Source organism: Halictus rubicundus, chromosome 7 (assembly GCF_050948215.1).
Source record: "Halictus rubicundus isolate RS-2024b chromosome 7, iyHalRubi1_principal, whole genome shotgun sequence".
NCBI classification, from domain to species: Eukaryota; Metazoa; Arthropoda; class Insecta; order Hymenoptera; family Halictidae; genus Halictus; species Halictus rubicundus.
The window spans coordinates 9,371,592-9,392,299 of NC_135155.1; the positions used below are offsets into that span (position 1 = coordinate 9,371,592).

Consider the following 20,708-nt stretch of genomic DNA (forward strand, 5'->3'; position numbering starts at 1 on the left):
GTGCAAACACAAAAGCGGAATCAAAATGCAATCGATGTTGGCGCAGCTGCCGCTTCCGCGAAAAAATGTTCGCACGCGACTACAGGAAACGCGGACACCCGGAAAAGAAGAGTGTATGTACCTACATCGAGCTATTAACTACAGTTGATCGATCGGCGCGGCCGATTCCGAGCAGAACCCTCGCCGAAAATAATAATCGAATAGAAATTGCCGCTCGGGACGCTTTTTGTTTAATCGTAATCCGTTTGCCGTTCTCCGTCTGACGAAAGTATTCGATCAAACAAATGCCTCGTCTGTTATAATTATTCAAACACGACTCAAACGCGAAGCAATTAATCCATCCGCATATAATAATAGGAGCCGAACTCGTGATAATGATTTCAAACGCGAATGTTATTCGTCCCCTTTAAACCGAAATGAAATGTGAGCAATTTTATAAGTAGAACTTAATTAGTTTATAGGGACCGTTAGGAGAGGTGTAATTCAGAAACATTTTTCTTTAAGCACTATTTATATATTTAACAAGAGAGGAACAAATGTATAGCGTAAATGCTGGCTTCTCAAGTTTCTTTTGCATCGTTGGCGACTAATGATGTGCTTCTTCGTCAACTTTCATTTCCGACTTGACACTTTTAGTTTGCTAATGTATTAGTTGGCAAGAATTTTGTTGGTAGGAAGGATCTAATCAATTTCGATTTAGACGGCGTTCTTCTTGATCCAATCAATGTGAGACGCGACACGCGTGTAAACTGTGGGATGACTGGCGAGAGCGCATGAGTACGACCAGGATACGACACCAACGACCTTGCCGTTGACCACGAGTGGGCCGCCAGAGTCACCCTAAGAGAAAACGTAAATAGTCAATCGAATCCGAAGGACACAGAAATGCCTCTTATTTATTTTCACTTGTGCCTCAGAAATGTGCTTAGATCGTACACAAACGCTACCTCTCGAATTCTTACCGCTAGTGTTGAACGTAGAAAAATGGTCGCGACTAATAAATAAATAAACAGGTAGCGAGCAAACAAAACGTCGACAATATCGGTGATACGATACTAATCCAATTACAAAACTTTTATCGTTTTCATATATTCTATGAAATTTTTACCAATATATTCGTGACACCTTTCAGATTGAAATGACACCAAGCATGACAGGGTTTCGATTATAGTTGTCTAATCGATTACCGGAACCAATCGATGGAACATGAGTGCTCGAATAATAGAACAGTTACCTATAGTGTTAGATGAAATTGTTAATAGAGAATTCAGAGGTCATCCGTTCGGATATTCGAGGTTCTACTGAATCGTGAATTACACAAGTAAATGTGATCAGAATTGTATCGTGTTTGGGCTCATTTTAATCAGAGAAACGTCACAAATATGTTGGTCAAAGTTTCATAAAAAAATAGCTAAAAATTTTGCACGTCTATTTCACACATATCGAGACATTACTGTAGTTATCAAAGTAACGAAACAAGGTGTATCGAGTATAAATATTGGTTACTCACGTTGCATGCTCCTCTGGTTGCTTTAGGGTCGCTAGCACAGATATGAGAGTCGTAGATGTTCATTCTCATATATTTGTATGCGTTCTTGCAGGCATTTTGTTCGGTTATCTGGAGTTTTGCCTTCTGGAGAGTATTCGCGACCTGTCCGCCGACCTTTGGGACACAAAAATCACATTAACGTTGCAATTCGGTGTGCATATAAGCCAACTGGACTTTAATTTGACTGTTAATATCGTACAGCCCCGATAATGCGATTACTTATCGAAAATCGAATTAAATGTACGAGGTTTCTCCATTATCATGGGATATACGCTTTCGAAATCGCCATTTCAACGTCCGGATATTTTTTATATTAATCTTGTTATAGTATGTTTCTCCCTATTATTAATCGTGCTCATAAAGGAGTTATTGTTTAAAAGTACAATGTATCAAAACGACGAAGAGGCGAGGAACAATTAGGTCAGGACGTACTCAATGACCGTAGCTGGGTCGAACAAATGAAAACGCTTTTAGGTCAAAAAGACTAAGACCACGGGTAGAGGTCAAGTGACTTGTCTCAAATCTGCCACAAGAAAAATTACGTCACCGAGATGAGGACCACGCAGAGACAATTTCAGTGCATGTGATATCGAAGTTGCAATTGGTCGAAACACATTTTTCTATAAAAATGTCAATGGTATATCGTTGTTTACAATTTTATTCCAATATAAGACGACTGATGCATTTCAATTTTTTTAATACTGTCACGATGACATTCTGTGACCTACTCAAATCCTCAATTTGTCAAAGATTGCCATTGTCTCGACAATGTTTCAAATATACAGGATGTTCCAAAAATGTTGTACTTCCTTGAAAGGGATAACCCCTGAGATCATTTGAAGTAACTTTTTCCTTACGCAAATGATTTTACGAAAATGTTCTCCGCGGCTCCATTAACGAAAAACACCGACCAATCGGAGCGCGGCTATAGCAGAGGGATTCCGGCTCGGCGACAGCTCCCGCTGAGCGTGACGTTGTCATTGGTTGAGCCGGATTCCGTCCGCTGTATCCACGCTCTAATTGGTCCGTGTTTTTCGTTAATAACTCGTTAACAAAGCCGCGTAGCACATTTTCGCAAAGGAAAAAGTTACTTTAAATGGTGTCAGGAACTTTCCTTCCGAGGAAATACAACATTTTTGGGACACACTGTATATAGCTGAACAAAGAAGCACAGCAGGGATAATATTCGAATATTGATTTACAAACGCGTACTGCAGACTTCATTTTCACTCAGTATTGATGCTGCGTTTGTTACCGTTGTCATTAAATTGGTTTCTAGTATTCGGGGTTTTTATTGGTTCCTCGGAAAATATTAATTATATCACTAAAAATATTTCTTTCATTGTCGAAGGTGACACTTACTCTGAGAGTACCCCATCCTGACACTACGGCTGGCGAGTTAGCAGGAACTGGTTCGTTTGCATTCGGCAAGGGAACGGTGGATATGTATTTGCTCATCTTGAATGGTGTCTTTGTCTGTGGAAATCAACATTTTTCTATAGAAACGTGTACATTAACCCTTATCCCTCTTACTGTATCTTGTCGTTAACATCAACGAGAGAAAAAGAGCGCTAGAGTAATCCAGATTGAAAATAGCAAGAAAATTAAAAGAATATAAGAGTACTTATATATTATTTTTAAATAATTATTAGCACCAAACGCAACTGATATATGTTCCATTATAGTAGTAACAAAATTGAATTTATTCAGACCTCGTACGATCATAACTTGAATAAAGAAGTGCATAAAAAAATCCTTATTCTTTTATAGTTTCAATGGTTCGCAGAGAATGTTAGCGCGGAGAATAAACAAGTTCTGGAAACATTTTCCAAAAATGTACTTCCTTGAAAGAGGTGATTCCTGAGGTGATTTGAAGTAACTTTTTCCTTTGCGGAAATGTTCTCCGCGGCTTCGTTAAGGAATTATTAACGAAAGACGCGGACCAATCAGAGCGCGGCTATAGCAGAGGGATTCCGGCTCGGCGACAGGTCCCGCTGAGCGTGGCGTTGTCATTGGCTGAGCCGGAATCCGCCCGCTGTATCCTCGCTCTGATTGGTTTACGTTTTTCGCTAATAACTCGTTAACGAAGCGCCGGCGAATATTTTCGCAAAGGAAAAAGTTACTTGAAATGACCTCACGAATCTTGGCATCAAGAAAAATATCGAGATTAAACAATTGGAGTTTTCGTAGCAATTATTCGGATTACAGGTTCATTAAACAATACAATGTTAAGTTACCTTGAGCAACGCGATGTCGTTCACGTAGGAGTCCCCAGGTTTGTAGTTTTCGTGAGTAATGACTTTCTCAACTTTGTGCACATTGGTCTGATCTGCCCAACGGACTGTGCCAGCGACAACTTGTAGCGCGTCCGGCGCTCGGCTGTTAACAATATTATTTGGCTTTGTAACACTGTCTCGAATTACTGTAATTATCAGGGATTCCACTGGATAGGAAACCACTGAACTTACTTCACGACGCAGTGGGCTGCTGTGAGAACATAGTTTGCACCGATCACTGATCCGCCGCAGAAATGACTCTTACTCGAAGTAGTTTGAAGAGACACCTAATCCGCAACAAACAATATTTCTCCGTGAGTGATCGCTAGACTGTGGATTTTATGCGTTCATAACAAAAATGAATAGATCAAATTCACAACAGTGAAAAGATTCCAGGAATTTAGTAATACCGTTGTATTATTTTCGACTTGTAAAAATGAAGTAAATGTAGCTCCAGTGTTTTACAATGAATACAGATGATTTTCATATTTCATGAAAATCTCCAGTCACTATAAGTGAATACAAATATTTTCATCTTTAATGAGAATTTCTTCAAAGTTATTGCAAGTAACAGACCGTTGGTCTTGTGCTATATGATTTACAACAGTAGTCGGTTTTAGAAGAAGCAAAACACGTTTATGACAAAAATGAAATTTCAGACAGTAATAGGATCAATGGAATTAAAAAGTATCAATACAATAATTTGAACTTATTAAAACTGCTGAAGAGTTTAATGACCGTCTAATGATCGCTGAACTGTTATAATAATAAGCATTATTATTTTCAATTTCAGTAAAATAATTCCATTGAATTGTGTTTCATTTTCCTATAGAATCATTTTGACTTACCTAGTATGGGATTTCGCCGATCTTTGCCTCCTCGCCATTTACGATTCGGGGGTCGAGGTCAAGCAACACTCCGGCTGCAATTAGAATGTTAATAATTAAGTATTCCGCATCAATTTGAAAAATGAGAACGGTAATTCTTTTTCGTTCGATCTAATATTTTGTAATTAAAGCATCCAGTGCGGCCTCGTGGATTTATAATAAAATCATCGATATTCGAGTGGCACTGATCGTCTTCCGAAGGAGAGCGAATGATGTTAAGGACTTACCATTAGCCGCAGCCAACACCGCGAAGAGGGAGAGCAAAGCTAGAGCCATGTTGCCTGTGCCGATGACAGAAATTAGGTAAACTCAGACTGATAATGACGCGAATCAAATGCCGCCTTTATATACCCATCGATTAAAATCTATCGTACGTTTTAAAACATTGTTATCTCGCCTAAAAGACAGATTAGCCGTTTTTGTAATACGTATATTCACGTTTCGAAAGTTTTATCTCGCAGATGAGATCACTGAGATAAGTATTATAGCATTAGCACTTTAGTCTTTAAAAATATACACAAAGCCTTAACATCTCCTGGATCTTAATTAACCAATAACGACGTTGTACTTTTCACCGTGCTATTCTTAAAAGACATTCTTAATCAATGCTGAAATGTTTGCTTAGTCATGAGTAGATAATGTACGCGTCATAAGAAAAATTGGTGCAGTTTAAAGCAGTGAACATATTACAAAACTTTAAGGGACATCGACCAATTAGTTATTTTTTATTTAGCTCCTGTGTCTTGCATTTTTTATTTTGTATCTTTAATCAGCAGTCTATTCGCAAGTTACTTCATTGTAATTATTTGTTGGTGCTCCAGATAAAGCGGTATATTAAATTTCATAGAATTCCGTCACTCCACTTATGATAAATTAGAGCAAGTGCGTCAAGCATGCATTACAGTATTCCTCGCTACAGTATCGACGCGTGACTGGACGGTAGATATTCACTCTTAATTGAAAATTGAGCTCTACTATCTCTTATTGTTCATGTTCCTTTTGCAGACGCTTTAACGTACTTTGTACACGGAGATAAAACAACTAGGATTTAGTAATTTATACAACAAATAAATAAGACAAGAGATCTGCGGAGATAGGACACGCAACATTCAATAATTCATGAAATAAACGGATTCGTTTATCGTTCGGATCAATTGGATTTGTTAAGAATCTGATGCATTTAATACAACAGCTGCTGAGCATTAAAAACGATTGTTGATAACGCCTTAAAAACACCAGAACCACATTTACTCAGATTTTGTACGATTTTATTACGGTGTACGCTGGAATAATGTATTTATTCAGCAATTTTCAACAAATCCATCGTTTAATCCCAATATCCATAAAGTACAGAATTTAAAACCAAGCATTTTTACTGGATCGACAATTCTGGTGTTATAAAGAATGTAAAATCGTAAAGCTCGTTATTCAATATTTCAGGAATCACTTTAATAACAAATATGAAAAAGTTTAAATATTAAAAGTTTATTAAAGTTTATTTTTTTTTTAAAGAAATACAACTTGCACTCATCTCTCTCGTACCGTTTAATCCCATTGTAAAATTATCGTAATTGATTAATGTAAAAAGCTTGTTTAATGCATCGTCATAAATACTTTAAACATTGCGTAAATACGCAGAAAGCATGTAATTAAACAGTAAATTTGACGAGGGTGTTTTCCGTAACATTAATTTTTGATCTAAAGAAAATTTTGTTTACCAGAGAGAGAGAAATTAATGGAAATTTCTTAGAAATTAGTACAATGGCCCGATTTCAAATTATTTTGAAGCATCTGAAACTAGGAAAATAAGGTAAGCAATGTAAGGTCACTTCACGACCCCCACTACCGGTCCACAGACCGCCCCCCCCCCCCAATTCTGGCCACTTCATATTATGCTATAGGGTTTTCATCTCTCCTGGAGATAACTTCCTATAGAATAGGTTCCTAACCTCCCGCCCTTTCGTCCATAGGAGCATGGTGGGGGGTCTCAGGAGTGGGAAGAGGACTCGCACGTGGCTCGCGAGCCACCCAATGTCGCCAGATCGAGACTTCTTCCCCCACTCTAACTTCCCCTTCTACCGCGCTATTCCCCCACGCTTCCTCCGTGGCCAGTCACGTGACGCGCCCCGTCTCTGTCGTGCATACTCCGGTACTTGCGGAGAGAGGGTAATTTTTTCCCCTCGCTTCGTGCTCCCTCCCCTCATTTGGCGACACTGGAGCCACCAGTTACCAGTTGCTTAGTTTATAAGAAAAATCAAGAGAAGAGACATAAAATAGACTCAAGATTGAAAGAATTTAGGAATGTCGATATATTAGCATTATTGAACGGAGAAACTTTCGATGTATCTTGTAATAAGTTTTAAATAAATATGAAATGTAACCAAAATTGTCCAAACAATGACATAGACGGAATAATCTGAAAACTGAAATAAAAGTTAACAATTCTTTCTGAATCTTCTCTTTTATTAAGCAGGAAATTTTCAGATAAATAAATCAATTGTTGATCACAATTATGGTACAACTTTATGTAGGGATTCAGAGAGAAAACAGTTCATAGTGATAAATGGTTTATTAATGTATACGATAAATATTTACATTTGAGTTAACGATGCGCGTATTGAAATTTATATAAAAAAAAAAAAACGTCGCCTAGAATGTTCCGCATGGTATGGATTTTATCAAGGGTTGTCTATCTGCTTCGCCTAGACGCTTCATTTTCAGTGCGCGTCCCGTTTGCTCGATCTATACGGCGTTTGCTTTGATCCAATCAAGATGAGACGTTACACGGGTGTAGACAGTGGGGTAGTCGGTCAGAGCGCATCCCATAGCCCACGAAACCAGACCCACGAGCTTTCCATTGACAGTCAGTGGGCCGCCAGAGTCACCCTGCAACAATAAAGAATTTCCATGTGAAACGATCGGTGAAACATTAGAAATTAATGATTCATTATATCCCGAACACTCGGCGCAATTTAACCGAGGAGCAATATCAATTTGCAGACCTATAACTTTAATTGCGATATTTCCTGCAGCAACAAATTGATTCAATATTAACAATTTTTCAGAATTAATCTACCATTATATCGACTGTGATTGAATTCAATTTTCAAAATATAATTGTCCCAATTTCCCGAATAGCGCAACAAATTGGGTTAAATCAATAGAATTCAATCGGCCAGCGTGTTGACACTGAGACAATACCACGAGTTTTAGTCAATTTTAAAGGACAGCGGAAAATCATTTGGAAAAATACGTTTCACTCGATTCTCTCTTTCATCTTCTAGAATGCAACAGTGCTATCGCGATCGATTGAACGTTATCCGAACGAAACTTACGTTGCACGATCCTTTCTCGACTTTTGGATCGTATGCGCAAACATGCGAGTCGTAGATGTTGTAGCCGATCTTGTTGTACATTAGTTTGCAGTAATCCTGGCTGGCGATCAGAATGTTGACACGTTGCAGGTGAATGGTCGTGGGTCCGCCTTGCTGCAATTACACGAAACGTTTCCAATATTAAACAGTGATGGAAAATCGAATAACAAATTCTAATAATAAATCCAGTGGTTATTTGATGAAAACTGTTGGCAAAACCGAACGTTATTTACCCTGAGTCTGCCCCATCCGGAAACCGTGGCCATCGAATTAGGTTGGACGGCGTCGTTCGCGGACGCAAGCGGCACGAAAGAGATCAGTTTCGACCTCGAGAATGGTTTCTCGACCTGCAAGAATAAAAATTATCGTATAAATAATTACGCGCAAGCGCCTCTCGAGCGGACTACTCGAAAGTACAAATATATCACCTTGAGCAAAGCGATGTCATTTTTCCAAGAGTCGCGGGAGTTGTACTGCTCGTGCATGATGATCTTCACGACATTGCGCTCGACGTTCGGCTTCGACAGATTGATAGTTCCGGCGACAACCTTGATCCCGGACGGATCCCGGCTGCGAGAAAATAATCACGAGAAAACCCGTTAAGCCCGCTTCATTTTCCGAAGAGATCATCAGATCCTCGAATAGTCGGCGACGTACTCACCCGTCGACGCAGTGAGACGCGGTGATAACATAATTTTCGTTCAGGACCGATCCGCCGCAGAAGTGGAACGAGCTATCTATGTTTTGGAGGGACACCTGAAAACAAGTGGAGACTCTTTTATCGCATAGTTTCGAATGATTTAATTAAATCTGAGGAGACAGGAATTCGGTACCACGGGAAAGGTGATATTGGATTTTCGTTCGTTCCTCCATGGCGGAATTCTTTTGTTATTAAAATCCTGCTCCAACGGCACCAGCCAGGACCACTCATTACAAACTTGTCGTTACTTGTTTAGCAATATCGATTACATTGCTCTGGAATTCAATTGTCATTGTAGATTTCATACCTTACGATTCCTATTATATATCACTTCAGTTTTCTTTCGATATAGGGTGACGGCTCCGGACCGGCTTTCGTCCCGAGAAGATTTTCTTATTTCGAAATAAAAAGCGTCGTCTTATTACGGAATAAAATTTTACATATTGACGGTCGCTCGAGCTTATCCCCACCGCTACGGGTCACGAATGACGTAGCATACGGAGGGTTAATATTTTCGTTGACAAATAGCAAAATTATTTTAGATTTTCGTTGTCTCAGACGATCACAGATTAATTTAAAAAATATTCGTTGAAACCACAAAGTGCAACGTCATTGAGTACCGTAGAATATTTTGGTTGTTGGCATAAGTACTAGTTCGCGAAGCCAGTTCTGTGCCCTACATTTTGCAAGTGTGTTGCGAGATAAATCGAAGATTCTACGCGGTAGAATTGCAGACGCGGCTGATTCTACTTGCATATACATTACACTCTCGAGCTTCCATTACACGTTGCATTCCGGAATCCTCATTTACGAGTTTCTCCCTCATCAAATAACCGTAGATTATAACAGGGAAATACTGGTGCTCACCTGATACGGAATTTCGCCTTCCTTCGCGTCCTCCCCGTTCACGATCCTTGGATCGAACCACGGCAGGATTGCGGCTGTGCAAATAGTAAGGCACACAATACCAAATTAGTACGTACCGATTGTGAACGAACCACCGCTCGTTAAGTAGCTCGCGCTGATTACTCTATTTATTAATGCCGTTTAACGCGCTCATCGAATCAATATACAGGGAGATTGCTCGGACATAACAGGAAACGCACACGTCGACTGAAGATTTGATCAAATTATACTTGTTTAACAACGTCGAATTCGATTCGGCACGAATCGTGTTTCCTGCCTACCGGAAGAACGCGATTCTACTTCGAAGGGCGGAACCTCTTTATCACTATCTTTTATCTTATTATTCAAATATTATTTATTACTTTAAGGGTTTAATATTTTTTATTTTAATTGTATTCTATTCTATTTGTTTTACCATTTCGCTTTGATTACTCTTCTTCCACCAATGATATCATACTTCGCAAATGAAATGAACTTTAAACCAATATGCAAGATAGCGACAATTAAGAATCTTTCTTTCACTTTTCCTTCGTCGTTAATGGACGAAAGTGTTTTACATAAAAATTACTCTAAGATAATGTTTAATTTTTTTAAATCTGACGGAAATGTCTTGGATTAAATTATTGTAAGCTAATATTAGATTGCGCAGATGGAATCTGCGACGACCAGGTTCCTACAGTATAGAGTCTATACTATAGACTATAGACGATCGAATTTACTTACCGTTGGACACCGCCAACAGAGTGAATATTGACAAAGTTGACAGAATCATGTTTCCGGCCGTATCGTTTGCACCGACTGTATTGGATCCGCCTAGCGCGCTGTTATTTTATATACCGTAGTTCGGTCTTTCAAAATTTCAAGTGGTTTCTCAGCTCCATCGATTCAGATTAGATAGATCTGCAATCCGTGTTGAACCAATACGTGGATTTAGCGATTAGTGTGATTAATTTGTTTCTGATAACATTTCCGAGTGACCTGATGTCTCGAATCGACTCAACCCGGCACCCCGTTTCCGTTCGACAATGTTTACACATATACAGACAATGTGCTTTTTTTAGATTTCAATATCTGCACTTCTTGTTAATATTGTTTCCTTGATCGATCATCGAAACACGGGACAATTCTTCAGAATAGTGTTTAACAGACACAATAAACATTTTAATTCCGAATATTGATGTTTTGTCTAACAATACTTCACAGATACACAGGCTGTCCCAAAAATATTAATAGTGTATAGTATATATACTATATTTGAAAAATTAATTTAACCCTGTCACGACAACATTTTGTGACCTATTCAAATTCTCAATTTGTTAAAGAGTGCTTTATATTCTAAAATAACGTAAGAAAATTGTTGCTTCTCGCCTTGTTTCAACAATGTTTCAAATATACAGGGTGTCCCAAAAATGTTGTACTTCCTTGAAAGGAATGATTCCCGGAGTCACTCGAAGTGACTTTTTCCTTTGCAAAAATGTTCTCCCCGGCTTTGTTAAGGAGTTATCAACCGAAAATACGGACCAATCATACGGAATGAACATTTTCTGCTGAAATTGTAAGACAGACGATATTTAATATTTTTTTTTCAGTTTCTTAACCGATTCTTCGCTAGCGACAATGATATCAATCGTTAAGGAAGAAATTATCTCGAGCACAATGAAGCTTTTTTCTCGGATTATTACTAATAAAGAAAAAAGAAAATATTGAGATGTCTTCTGATTCTGCATAGTCATTGATACACTTGTTAGAAATTGCCAGTGAGTGGAGGTATAATGATTGCTCAAGACAGAAAACTTTCATGAAAGTGCAAATTAGTTACGTTATTGTAAAATTTATATTTAGGGACAATTAAACTCTAATTGGTCCTCTTCTCAGTAGCCGTCGAAGCATGTTTTGAAAACATTTACGTTTTTCCATTGATCACTTATTTCGTGGTGAGACCACTCGGATTTCATAAGATCCTAATCGCATTTCACAGGCACTCGATAAATAAATGCTGGCCTGATAAGACCGCTTCAAATAATGATCGTGATTGCATCAAAAGAATCATTTATCGTGCTGACTTAGATCTTTATTGGTTTTTACTGTCGAAGTTCAACAATCGATACCGTTCTTAACCATTTTATTTCTAACCAGAATCGTGGACGTAAATTGAACTGTTCTCAAAATCAAACTAAAAATATACTTATTGTCGAATATCTCGTTCATTCAGTTCAAATATAAAATATTATTCCTCGACGAAAAATGACTACATCTTTAGTCATTTAAATAAGAAGAATAAATGTAATTGATGTGTCAAGCCTTTCACAAGTTAATTTTATTTTATTAACACTACTTTTTATGGTCTCATACGAATCAAATGTTACGGTCATAAAATTTTAATTAAACAGCATGACGTCAATGAATTTATATCTTCAGCGGAAACAAGAGAAACAATTCTCTGAGACGTGCTCAACTACACGAGATCATGATTTCGGTATCACGAGATTCGTGAGGTACTTGGACTTCTGTTTTTTTTTTTAATATCTACCTGGTAGTACAGGTTTTAAACCAGAAATTCTTGAAATGTTGTAATTAAATTCTGATGCACGACGTGCGGCGATATGATCTTTCGAGTGTTCCTCGCTGCGCAATTCAGTAGTCTAGATGAATACAATGTGTTACTGATAATCTAGAGCACTGATAACTGTGCCGTATCGATAAGTTTCGACAATGCTTATTCATACCAAGTCATTGTGACACGCCGGTATGTATTCGTAAAACAAATACAGCTCGAGACTGATCGATTATAGACGACAAGCTTCTTCTCGTAATGTCTCGATCATTAACGCACCTAATTTTATTTAGAGAAATTTTCAATTTTATTTCGATACATTTTTATTACGTTATCTGCAACAATCGGCTTTTGGATTTAGCTCTCGGGTCCCAGAAAAATTGGATAAAACATGAACAAAAAAGAAAAACCGGCTCATATTATCGGTCCATTAGCTTTAAATTTTTCAATTAGGTCTATGCAAATCGTAACCATTGTGATTACAAGTCATTCCGCGTGAAAGATTTAAGAAGACCAAAAGGTTTGCGTACACCTAATAATTGCATTCCCGATGAATAGAAAAGAGGAGGCCGTCGGCTTCCGATCCGTTTGATCACAATGAGATTCGCGGCTGTGATTAAGAAACGATTTCGGAACGAGACGGATCTGCTCGTTCTGAGATCGCGCGGAAAATAATGAAATGGAGTTGCGAAGTCCGGGTTCAGGCTCGTCTTTTCGACCAATTGCCGATGCTTCGTTAAACGTATAATTGCACTTCACCGGATTAATTCTTTTTCGGATCCGGCGGTCTTCCACGTCTTTTTTTCTCCATTCTCCCCCGGCCCCCGCACTTTACTCCTTTTGACCTTTGAATTATCCGTGGTATCGTGGCTCTCAAAGTATCGACTTCTACAAAAGCGCAGGCGGAACGAACGATTCAAAGGTTGTCCGCGGAAAACGAGGACTTTCGAGTGGAGTGGCCGTGTGAATTATTCGAGTGCGCAGTTTTCTTCCCTTTTCGCGGAGCCAGAGGGTGAGAGAGGGGGGAGGGGAGGGGGCTGGATTCTCATGGAAAACTGGAACGAGAAATGTCATTCCGCTGGGACACGGTTCCTTAAAGGGTGCTCAAGAAATTCGTCGGTTCTCCTCTAACGCGATACACTCGACGGAATATGGCGTAATGCGCTTCACGTTAAACAGAGACTGCTCTGATTACATTCCCGCGACAGCGTCATCCACGTTGCAAACTGGTCGACGAAGTAGCAATCGCGCAAGTGCTGTCGCGTAGTCAGTCAATTTCTCAAAAAGCTGGTCAAAATTGAATTTTCGAAGCATAAGAGTGGCCCAAAACGTTGTATTTCCTTAACAAGGATGATGCACAAGATCATTTGAAGTAACTTTTTGCTTTGCGAAAATGTTCTCCGCGGCTTCGTTAACGAGTTATTAACGAAAAACGTGGACCAATCAGGGCGCGGCTATAGCGGACGGATTCCGGCTCGGCCAATCCCAACACTCAGCGGGACCTGTCGCCGAACCGGAATCCGCCCGCTGTATTCGTGCTCTGATTGGTTCACGTTTGTCGTTAATAGCTTATCCGGTTATCGTGAATATTTAGGACACAGTATAGAATACACAGAAAAATTTAAATCAAAAGTTGCAGCGTTTTTATAATTTTAAAAAATTGTGGGTGGCAGAGGCAATTTTGAGAAAACTACGTTATTTTGTTTCATAAATATTCAGGATAATGTGAAAACACCCATTTCGAAAAACGAGATAACAGTTTGATTGAATGGAAATTTTATGTAGAATTGAAAATTTTTGTTGAAATATAGTCTCAATAGACGTCTCACTTAAATTCAGTGACACACATTAGTCAAAAGAGCAAGAGAAGATTGCACTGAACGTTTCAGCTTGCGAAATTTCCCTCTTTTGAAGAATTTCAAGCGATTCGAAACTTTTGGCCGGTAGTGTACTCGGTCGCCGGGTTTTAACCTCAAACTAGAACTAGAATAACTCAACCTGAAAAGGCAAGAGAATTTAATATATTCTTGAAGCTATTTTAACGGCAGTTTTATATCTGAGCCCTATATGAACGACAGATATTATAAAATATTAGAGGAGGGTTACAAATTTAGATGCATCGTGAAATTGCCAAATACCTTACTTTTATAAATTTTTATCTTGACTCCGTATACATATATAATGCGTTTGCATATTGCATTCTTTACCGATGATTTATTTAATGAATTACATACATATCCGTCACTGTTTTGCCAACGGAGATGTATGTGGTTCCGCAAACAGCGTTTCGCACTAACTGCTTTGGGAAAATGGCTGCCGCGTCCTTCCAGTTCAAGATATTTAGCTCAATTTTCCAGCAAGTACTACATAATTATCATGCAACAAGATGTACATTTCGTTTTTATTACAGAAGCATAATTTCGTATACAGAAGAAATCGTCGTATATTTTCCATTTATCAACCGTTCAAAGCTACATAACCCTTTAAGACTAAGTTAGTTTTTCGCATACCCTAGAATCAAGATGGAAGAAGAACTAATGAGAAAAAATATATCGAACTAATCGTTGCCATAACGCAACATGGTTGAGCAAAGCCTCGAATTCGCGTGATAATTCGTTGAGCATCGGTTATGTTGGTGGGGACAGTGTAATTTGCATAAACGGCCGCAGCGTGGTGATCGCGAAACGATCGCAGAAAGGGGCACATTGATCCTTCTCGGTTCGCCGGGTGCCACCGGAAACGGGAGCAACACGTGAGCCTCTCTCGAGAGAGAGGATGGCGTATTGATCCTTACAGCACCACCTGACCTCCTATCCTTTTTCAACCGGCTGCATTATCCTTCCTAAATCTGGCGTCGGTGGCCTTATAATTGCATTTGGATTGATCGCGTGAACTGTCCGTTTACATTCGGGTTTAACGCGGCGGCCCGGTAAAACTATAAAAATGTCTGCGACGTGAATGGTTCAACCGTCGGGCTGGAAATGGTTCCAATCGAAGACCTCGGCGGCAGGGGCCGGGCAAGTCCATTTTCCAGGAAAATCCTGCTTGTTGGAATTTCACAATGCTCCTATATTGTACGTGCATTCTTGATTGCAAGAATTACATAATCTTCAAAATCTACACTTATCCGGTTTTCGCAGCAACGCGCAATGGTTCGATTAAAAATTATTTTTTCACGGTTTTGAGCATACATTTCGGGGTTTTAATTGTTAGAGCACAAGTTTCGCATTACAGCTTATCATTTCATTGAAAAGGTTAATAACTTCAATTTTCCTCCATTTTGTAAATCCGAGGTATACAGGGTGTTTCACCTAACTCGAGCATCTGAAATATCTCGCTTGTTTTTTATGATAGAAAAAAATTGCAGAGGAAAACATTAGTTGGTTTAGAGGTGCAAATATTCACGGTTTCAAGGTTCAAGGTTATATTCCAGTCTTGACTTCGGCTATCATATAGCGACAATAAATATATATCATTCCATTTAAAGAAACTTCGATGACCTTGAAATCTCAAAAAATATAACCTTGAATAAATTTTTTTGCCTATCACCATATATTTGCCCCTCTGCCCCAACTAATGTTTTCCTCTGACATTTTTTTCTATTATAAAAAACAAGCGAGATATTTTAGATGCTCGAGTTAGATGAAACACCCTGCATATTATTTATGGCGAAGCAAATGAAAATGTGTTTTTTTTTTTGGTGACTTCTTGAGATTTACTACGCGTTAACTGCATTGTCCTTAATTATAGCGGATTTGCACACCTACCAAGATTAATAGTTCGTTTCGGAAAAATTCCAAGATGAACAACTTTTTAAAGCGAATATGATAGCGTTTTGTGTAACGAGTTAATTGAGGTGCAATGTGAGGTATTTCCCCTTAATAGAAGGCCGTAAATTAGTGAGGCCCCACGAGGTTAGGTCAATTATGCCTCGGCTCTCTATTTAGCTGAACTCCATAGTACACTCTCCATCTTCCACGCTTCGATTAACGCTTGCACTGGCATTTTTTTCCAGCAGGAAAAGCGCATAAAACTCGATTTGTTCGTTGACATGACATAAATAAATGTACACGTTGAACAGTCACCGTTGAGTCAATACAACTCTGCATTCGCTGCGAAACCTTTCCCGTCGAGGATTTGTCAAAACAATTTCAACATTGAAAATATATTCTTTACACAGCTAGATCGTACATCAATGTCATAAATACTGAACGAAAATATTCGCCTATTGATCTTTCGTGATTTCAAAAATTAACACCTTCGCTGTCAACAACCTAAAAAATTCCATAAAATCAAAATAATGTATCAAATAAAATAAAAATTGAAGATCCATAATCAATCAAATCTCGTAATAGATCGAATGCAGAACAGGAGAGCCACGTAAACAATTTAAAAGTCCTGTCGTATTACTTTCAATTTATTAAAATGACTTTTAGAAAGCAACAAATGTGTAGCTCCCGTGTCTTGCAATTAACCCTCGGACATCTGCGACTTCTAAGCCTATGCCAGAGTCATTTCCGACCCACGCCGACATTTCGTTTTCTCTCGATATAAGACGATGACTCGGGACCGGCTTTCGTCGTATTTCGGATGAAGAAGAAGAAGAGGGGACAGGGATTTTCTTATTTCGAAATAAAAAATTAGTGATTATATTTCACGAGCAGTAGTATAACTATAATGTTGTATCATTAGGTGGAATCCACGGGTGACCGTTCTTCGACTCTTTCGAGCTCGAAATAACGATCGGACGAGCTCGGAAAAAATTTAGTTACACGACGCGTGTAACACCAAAAATTCATTGAAAGTCTTTTATCGGGAGTTCAGCGGGATGTATAGTTACACATGTACGATACACGTATATGTATACATGACGGACATATCGAAAGTAATCTTCTTGCGTTATTAAGGTCGAGGCCGCGATTTACGAGCGTTTGACGTGGGTATTTACGGATCGATAGCTCGTATCGGACACAGGATTTTCTATGTTCTTTCGATTTGATTGTCACGATCGCCGGACGTTGTAATACGACGAAACGGGATTGCACAGGGCCGACTACAGTTTATTTCATATCGAAAGAAGCTTTGTCGTTTCCGGACAAATCTATTTTGCCCAACGCTTTCCTTCTGTCAACGCGCGTTCAATCCTCGAGCACAGTGACTGGCGTAATTGTTCGAACGGGTTGTTTTAAACTTGGACTAATTTCAGGTTTTCAGCGAACCTAGAAGGATCATTTTAATACAGGACTTAAAAAAAAAATAGTAAAAGTTCATTTAATTCGTACATTGTTCCTCTTTTACGAACGAACGTATAGATTAAAAATAATGTTCGAGTAACTTTTTCAAAAATTTATTTTTTCCAAGTCGGCTTCGACGAGTACAAGCTGTTTTTATCTATTTTATTCTAGAGTTAAGAAGAGTGTAAATAAAATACCACGGAGATTAAATATGATAATATGTGCATGCTGATTCTTTAAAGAATCACAATCTTATATATAGAAATATTTTTTGAAGATAAAGAGAAGATAGTTAGGTGATCTGTTTTAACCGAGACACCCGATGTATTAAATACGACGGAACAGCCGACATAAAGCTTCATTATGAACTGATTTCACCGCTGCGAAATCCCTCGTCATTATTCGCGAAAAGCGCCTGTTGCGTATTTCACTCGTTCGTTGCTTATTCCAAGGAAACGGGCGGAGGCAACGCAAAGTCGGTCGTTTGTCAGGATCCTAAACGACATAGATATTTCTACAGTGAAACCGTTATTGCTTGGCATGCAGTACGCAATCGTGCGGCCGTTCGCGGTAGATAATACAAGCCCGGTTGCATGCAACAAAGACCGCGTCTTTTTTTCATTACACCCGCGTCTCGTTAGCAAAGTTTAACCGGCGTAAATATCGTTCCGCCTCGGCTCTTTGATGCAACTTCTCTAAATGATATTTACCCCCGCCGAACTCGTAATCCAATTATTCGTTTTACAAGCACCAAAAAAAGATCTCTCCCGTGCCAACCTTTTCCCCTTGTCAAGAGGTTTGTGTTTGCAATTAACAAACTGATTTCAGTCCGATCTTCAGATTTTTACAGCTTTGCCGTGGAACTGTAAAACTTTGGAAAACTCGTTTCGAGTTCACTGAGAGTTCAGTAGAACGTTCAACGCATGCGGTTTTTGTGGATTTACAGAATTGCGGATCTCGTGCATTTGATATCACAATTATACAAAATAGAATTGAAATTTTGTTGAGCTCCATTTTCTCGAAACTTGATTATAAAATTTGATACGACTGAAACGACAATCCGATCTGTGCAGTTGTCACAATATTAATTTTTCAAAATCAGATAATACGAAGAGATACTATCTTTCTCATTTCAAATTTAATCCTCGGATTGAGGTTTTCCCAATTTGAACGTCTGGGTTGAAACGTGAGATAAGCGTGCTGCATGGATAGACATCTCTTTGCTAACAAGATTGATTCACGATAAATTGCAGGAAAACAATTATCGTGCGAGAAGATATTTAGTTTTTTGTTATAGTAATCAAACTCTATAACGTGCATCGTATCCGGTCCACGATGCCTGGAAATGACAGCTCCTCGCGAACAGCTTAGCGGAGAACGCGTTAGCGTAATTTATTCGGAGAAAATTTCTATTTAAAACGCAATGTCACAACGTGATCGCGAGAATTTCAATTTTTAGCGTCGTCAACCCCGTAATTATCAGCGTAATTTTGCAAGACGAAAAAATTACACTTGGAATTTTCTATCTGAACGACACATTGAACGAAAATATCTTTCTAAAAGCGAGCTGCCGTGGTTTAAAGTGCCCGTTAAAAATCGGACGTGTCGTACGTAACAGGTTGAACACAAACGCACAAAGACTCGCGCAGACTCAGGCTTATGGCCTCTGTCGTTCGAAACTCTTTGCCGGCGCGATGAAACTGTCCATCTCCGATCTCGCGCCTGTTCCCGGAGACATGACAGGGACTTCTATTTTCCGCTTGATGCCGGCGGGATCTGCAAACCGACGAGGCACGACCGAATTCGCGACGCCATTACGGATTCAATCTCCAGGCACATAGCATGATAAATACGCGGACGGCCAGTATCTGGGTTTTGTCCAAAGAGCTGTCACGAATGTATATTCGGAAGTGGTTAACCGATTGTGCAAATCGTTCTGGACGCCTGTCCGACGATGGATTTCGACCATGCTTGGCCAAACACAAGAACCGAATCAAAAGGACGAATCGCGTTCGATTCGTTGCCGCGCCACGCTGAATCCCATAAATGTATCAGGATAGCTATCGAATTTGAACCGGTGCGCTGCTCTGTCTCGATTAGACCCGACTCGCAGCCGATTCACATCGATAATCAAATTGCAAATATTAGGGGGACCCATAAGTAATCAATTATTTTGAAATCTAAAACAAACTTTCTAGTAAATTCAAGTTTCTATTTCTTAATTTATTATATAATCTCCACCATTATCAAGGACAGTTTGCTATCTTCCCTGCAAATTTTCAATCCCTCTCTTATCACTCAAGGTGAAATGTTAACGGTGGGTCTTTCTCTTCTTCTTAACGGTGGGATTTATACGTAAAAATGGTTATTGAATTTTATTTTTATTTGTAAAAACTTTACATCAAAGACATTTATAAAATACCGAGTTCTTTAACCTCTTAATTTAAGAGCCCGAGGATACTCAGGTATTATAATATAATATAATACACACTTTTACAAAATAATTGTTAAGAGGTTAATGAACCCTCGTTACAATTTATACATTCTACATTTGTTGTACGTTACATTAAATGTCATATAAATATTGAATGGTCTCTTTTGAACACCCTATACAATGGTGAGGTCTCTTCGAAATCAAATGCTCCGTTTCCCCCGAACCCGCGAAAATTGGAAACAATTAACGCGCATTTGCAAACTCTCGCGTAAATAAACGCGAACCATTTTTGCCCGGCATTTGCCGACGGATCGGGGACACGTGTCGGCGAAAGTTTCGCCGGTTTCGAAAACCGCGGGACGCTGGTTTTTGTTTCGCAGTCGTCGTCGCCGTCGGTCGGAAACGCGTAGCAGCATGGAGTCCATTAAGCGCGGCTCAACGCAATATGAGACATTTGTATTAAACGCCGTGTGTAAAAATTTCATGGGAAACGCGACGACACTTTCGACTGCCAGTTCAAACTGAAACACATCGACGGCTTTTTTTTTCCCCCGCCACGTTGCCGTTGCAGTTCCCGCGGAATTATTTATTGACTCGGGGACGCATGACAACGACTCGTTTGTTCTGCTGAAGTGAAAAATACGGAGCGCTTCGAAACGATTTATTTCAAACATTTAGTTTTCATAATTATTGCATCGAACTGTGTACGTTGATTTTTCGTGTATCCAGCGTATCATTGTTTCACTTCCGAACAATTTGATAGAGTAATCATATGATGTCGACATTTTCTCGTA

The 20,708-nt window shown here is 39.1% G+C and overlaps 2 protein-coding genes and 1 pseudogene across 3 annotated transcripts in view; 1 reads left to right on the forward strand and 2 right to left on the reverse strand.

The window, feature by feature from the left end:
* Positions 1–20,708, forward strand: part of Hwt (SH2 domain-containing adapter heavyweight) — a 272,150-nt gene that overhangs the window by 20,732 nt on the left and 230,710 nt on the right. The gene's annotated exons all lie outside the window — the stretch shown is intronic.
* Positions 464–5,054, reverse strand: LOC143355899 (chymotrypsin-2-like; annotated as a pseudogene). The gene is made up of 7 exons (XR_013082573.1): positions 4,940–5,054; positions 4,674–4,747; positions 4,018–4,112; positions 3,787–3,928; positions 2,912–3,025; positions 1,511–1,663; positions 464–840 (listed from the first exon to the last, which is right to left on the reverse strand). The product of XR_013082573.1 is annotated as a chymotrypsin-2-like (transcript).
* Positions 7,263–10,513, reverse strand: LOC143355898 (trypsin-1-like). The gene is made up of 7 exons (XM_076791079.1): positions 10,416–10,513; positions 9,654–9,727; positions 8,748–8,842; positions 8,515–8,656; positions 8,320–8,433; positions 8,048–8,200; positions 7,263–7,598 (listed from the first exon to the last, which is right to left on the reverse strand). The coding sequence occupies exons 1-7, from the start codon at positions 10,462–10,464 to the stop codon at positions 7,455–7,457; spliced, it is 771 nt and encodes a 256-aa protein (XP_076647194.1). The 5' UTR covers positions 10,465–10,513; the 3' UTR covers positions 7,263–7,454.

Bases quoted from the DNA above. Each gene is read 5' to 3' on its own strand.
- LOC143355898 (XM_076791079.1), bottom strand. From the start codon at position 10,464: ATGATTCTGTCAACTTTGTCAATATTCACTCTGTTGGCGGTGTCCAAC. The intron at 9,728-10,415 runs GTAAGTAAATTC...CTATTTGCACAG, and splicing joins TCTGTTGGCGGTGTCCAACG to CCGCAATCCTGCCGTGGTTC. The intron at 8,657-8,747 runs GTGAGTACGTCG...ATTTTCTCGCAG, and splicing joins GCGTCTCACTGCGTCGACGG to CCGGGATCCGTCCGGGATCA.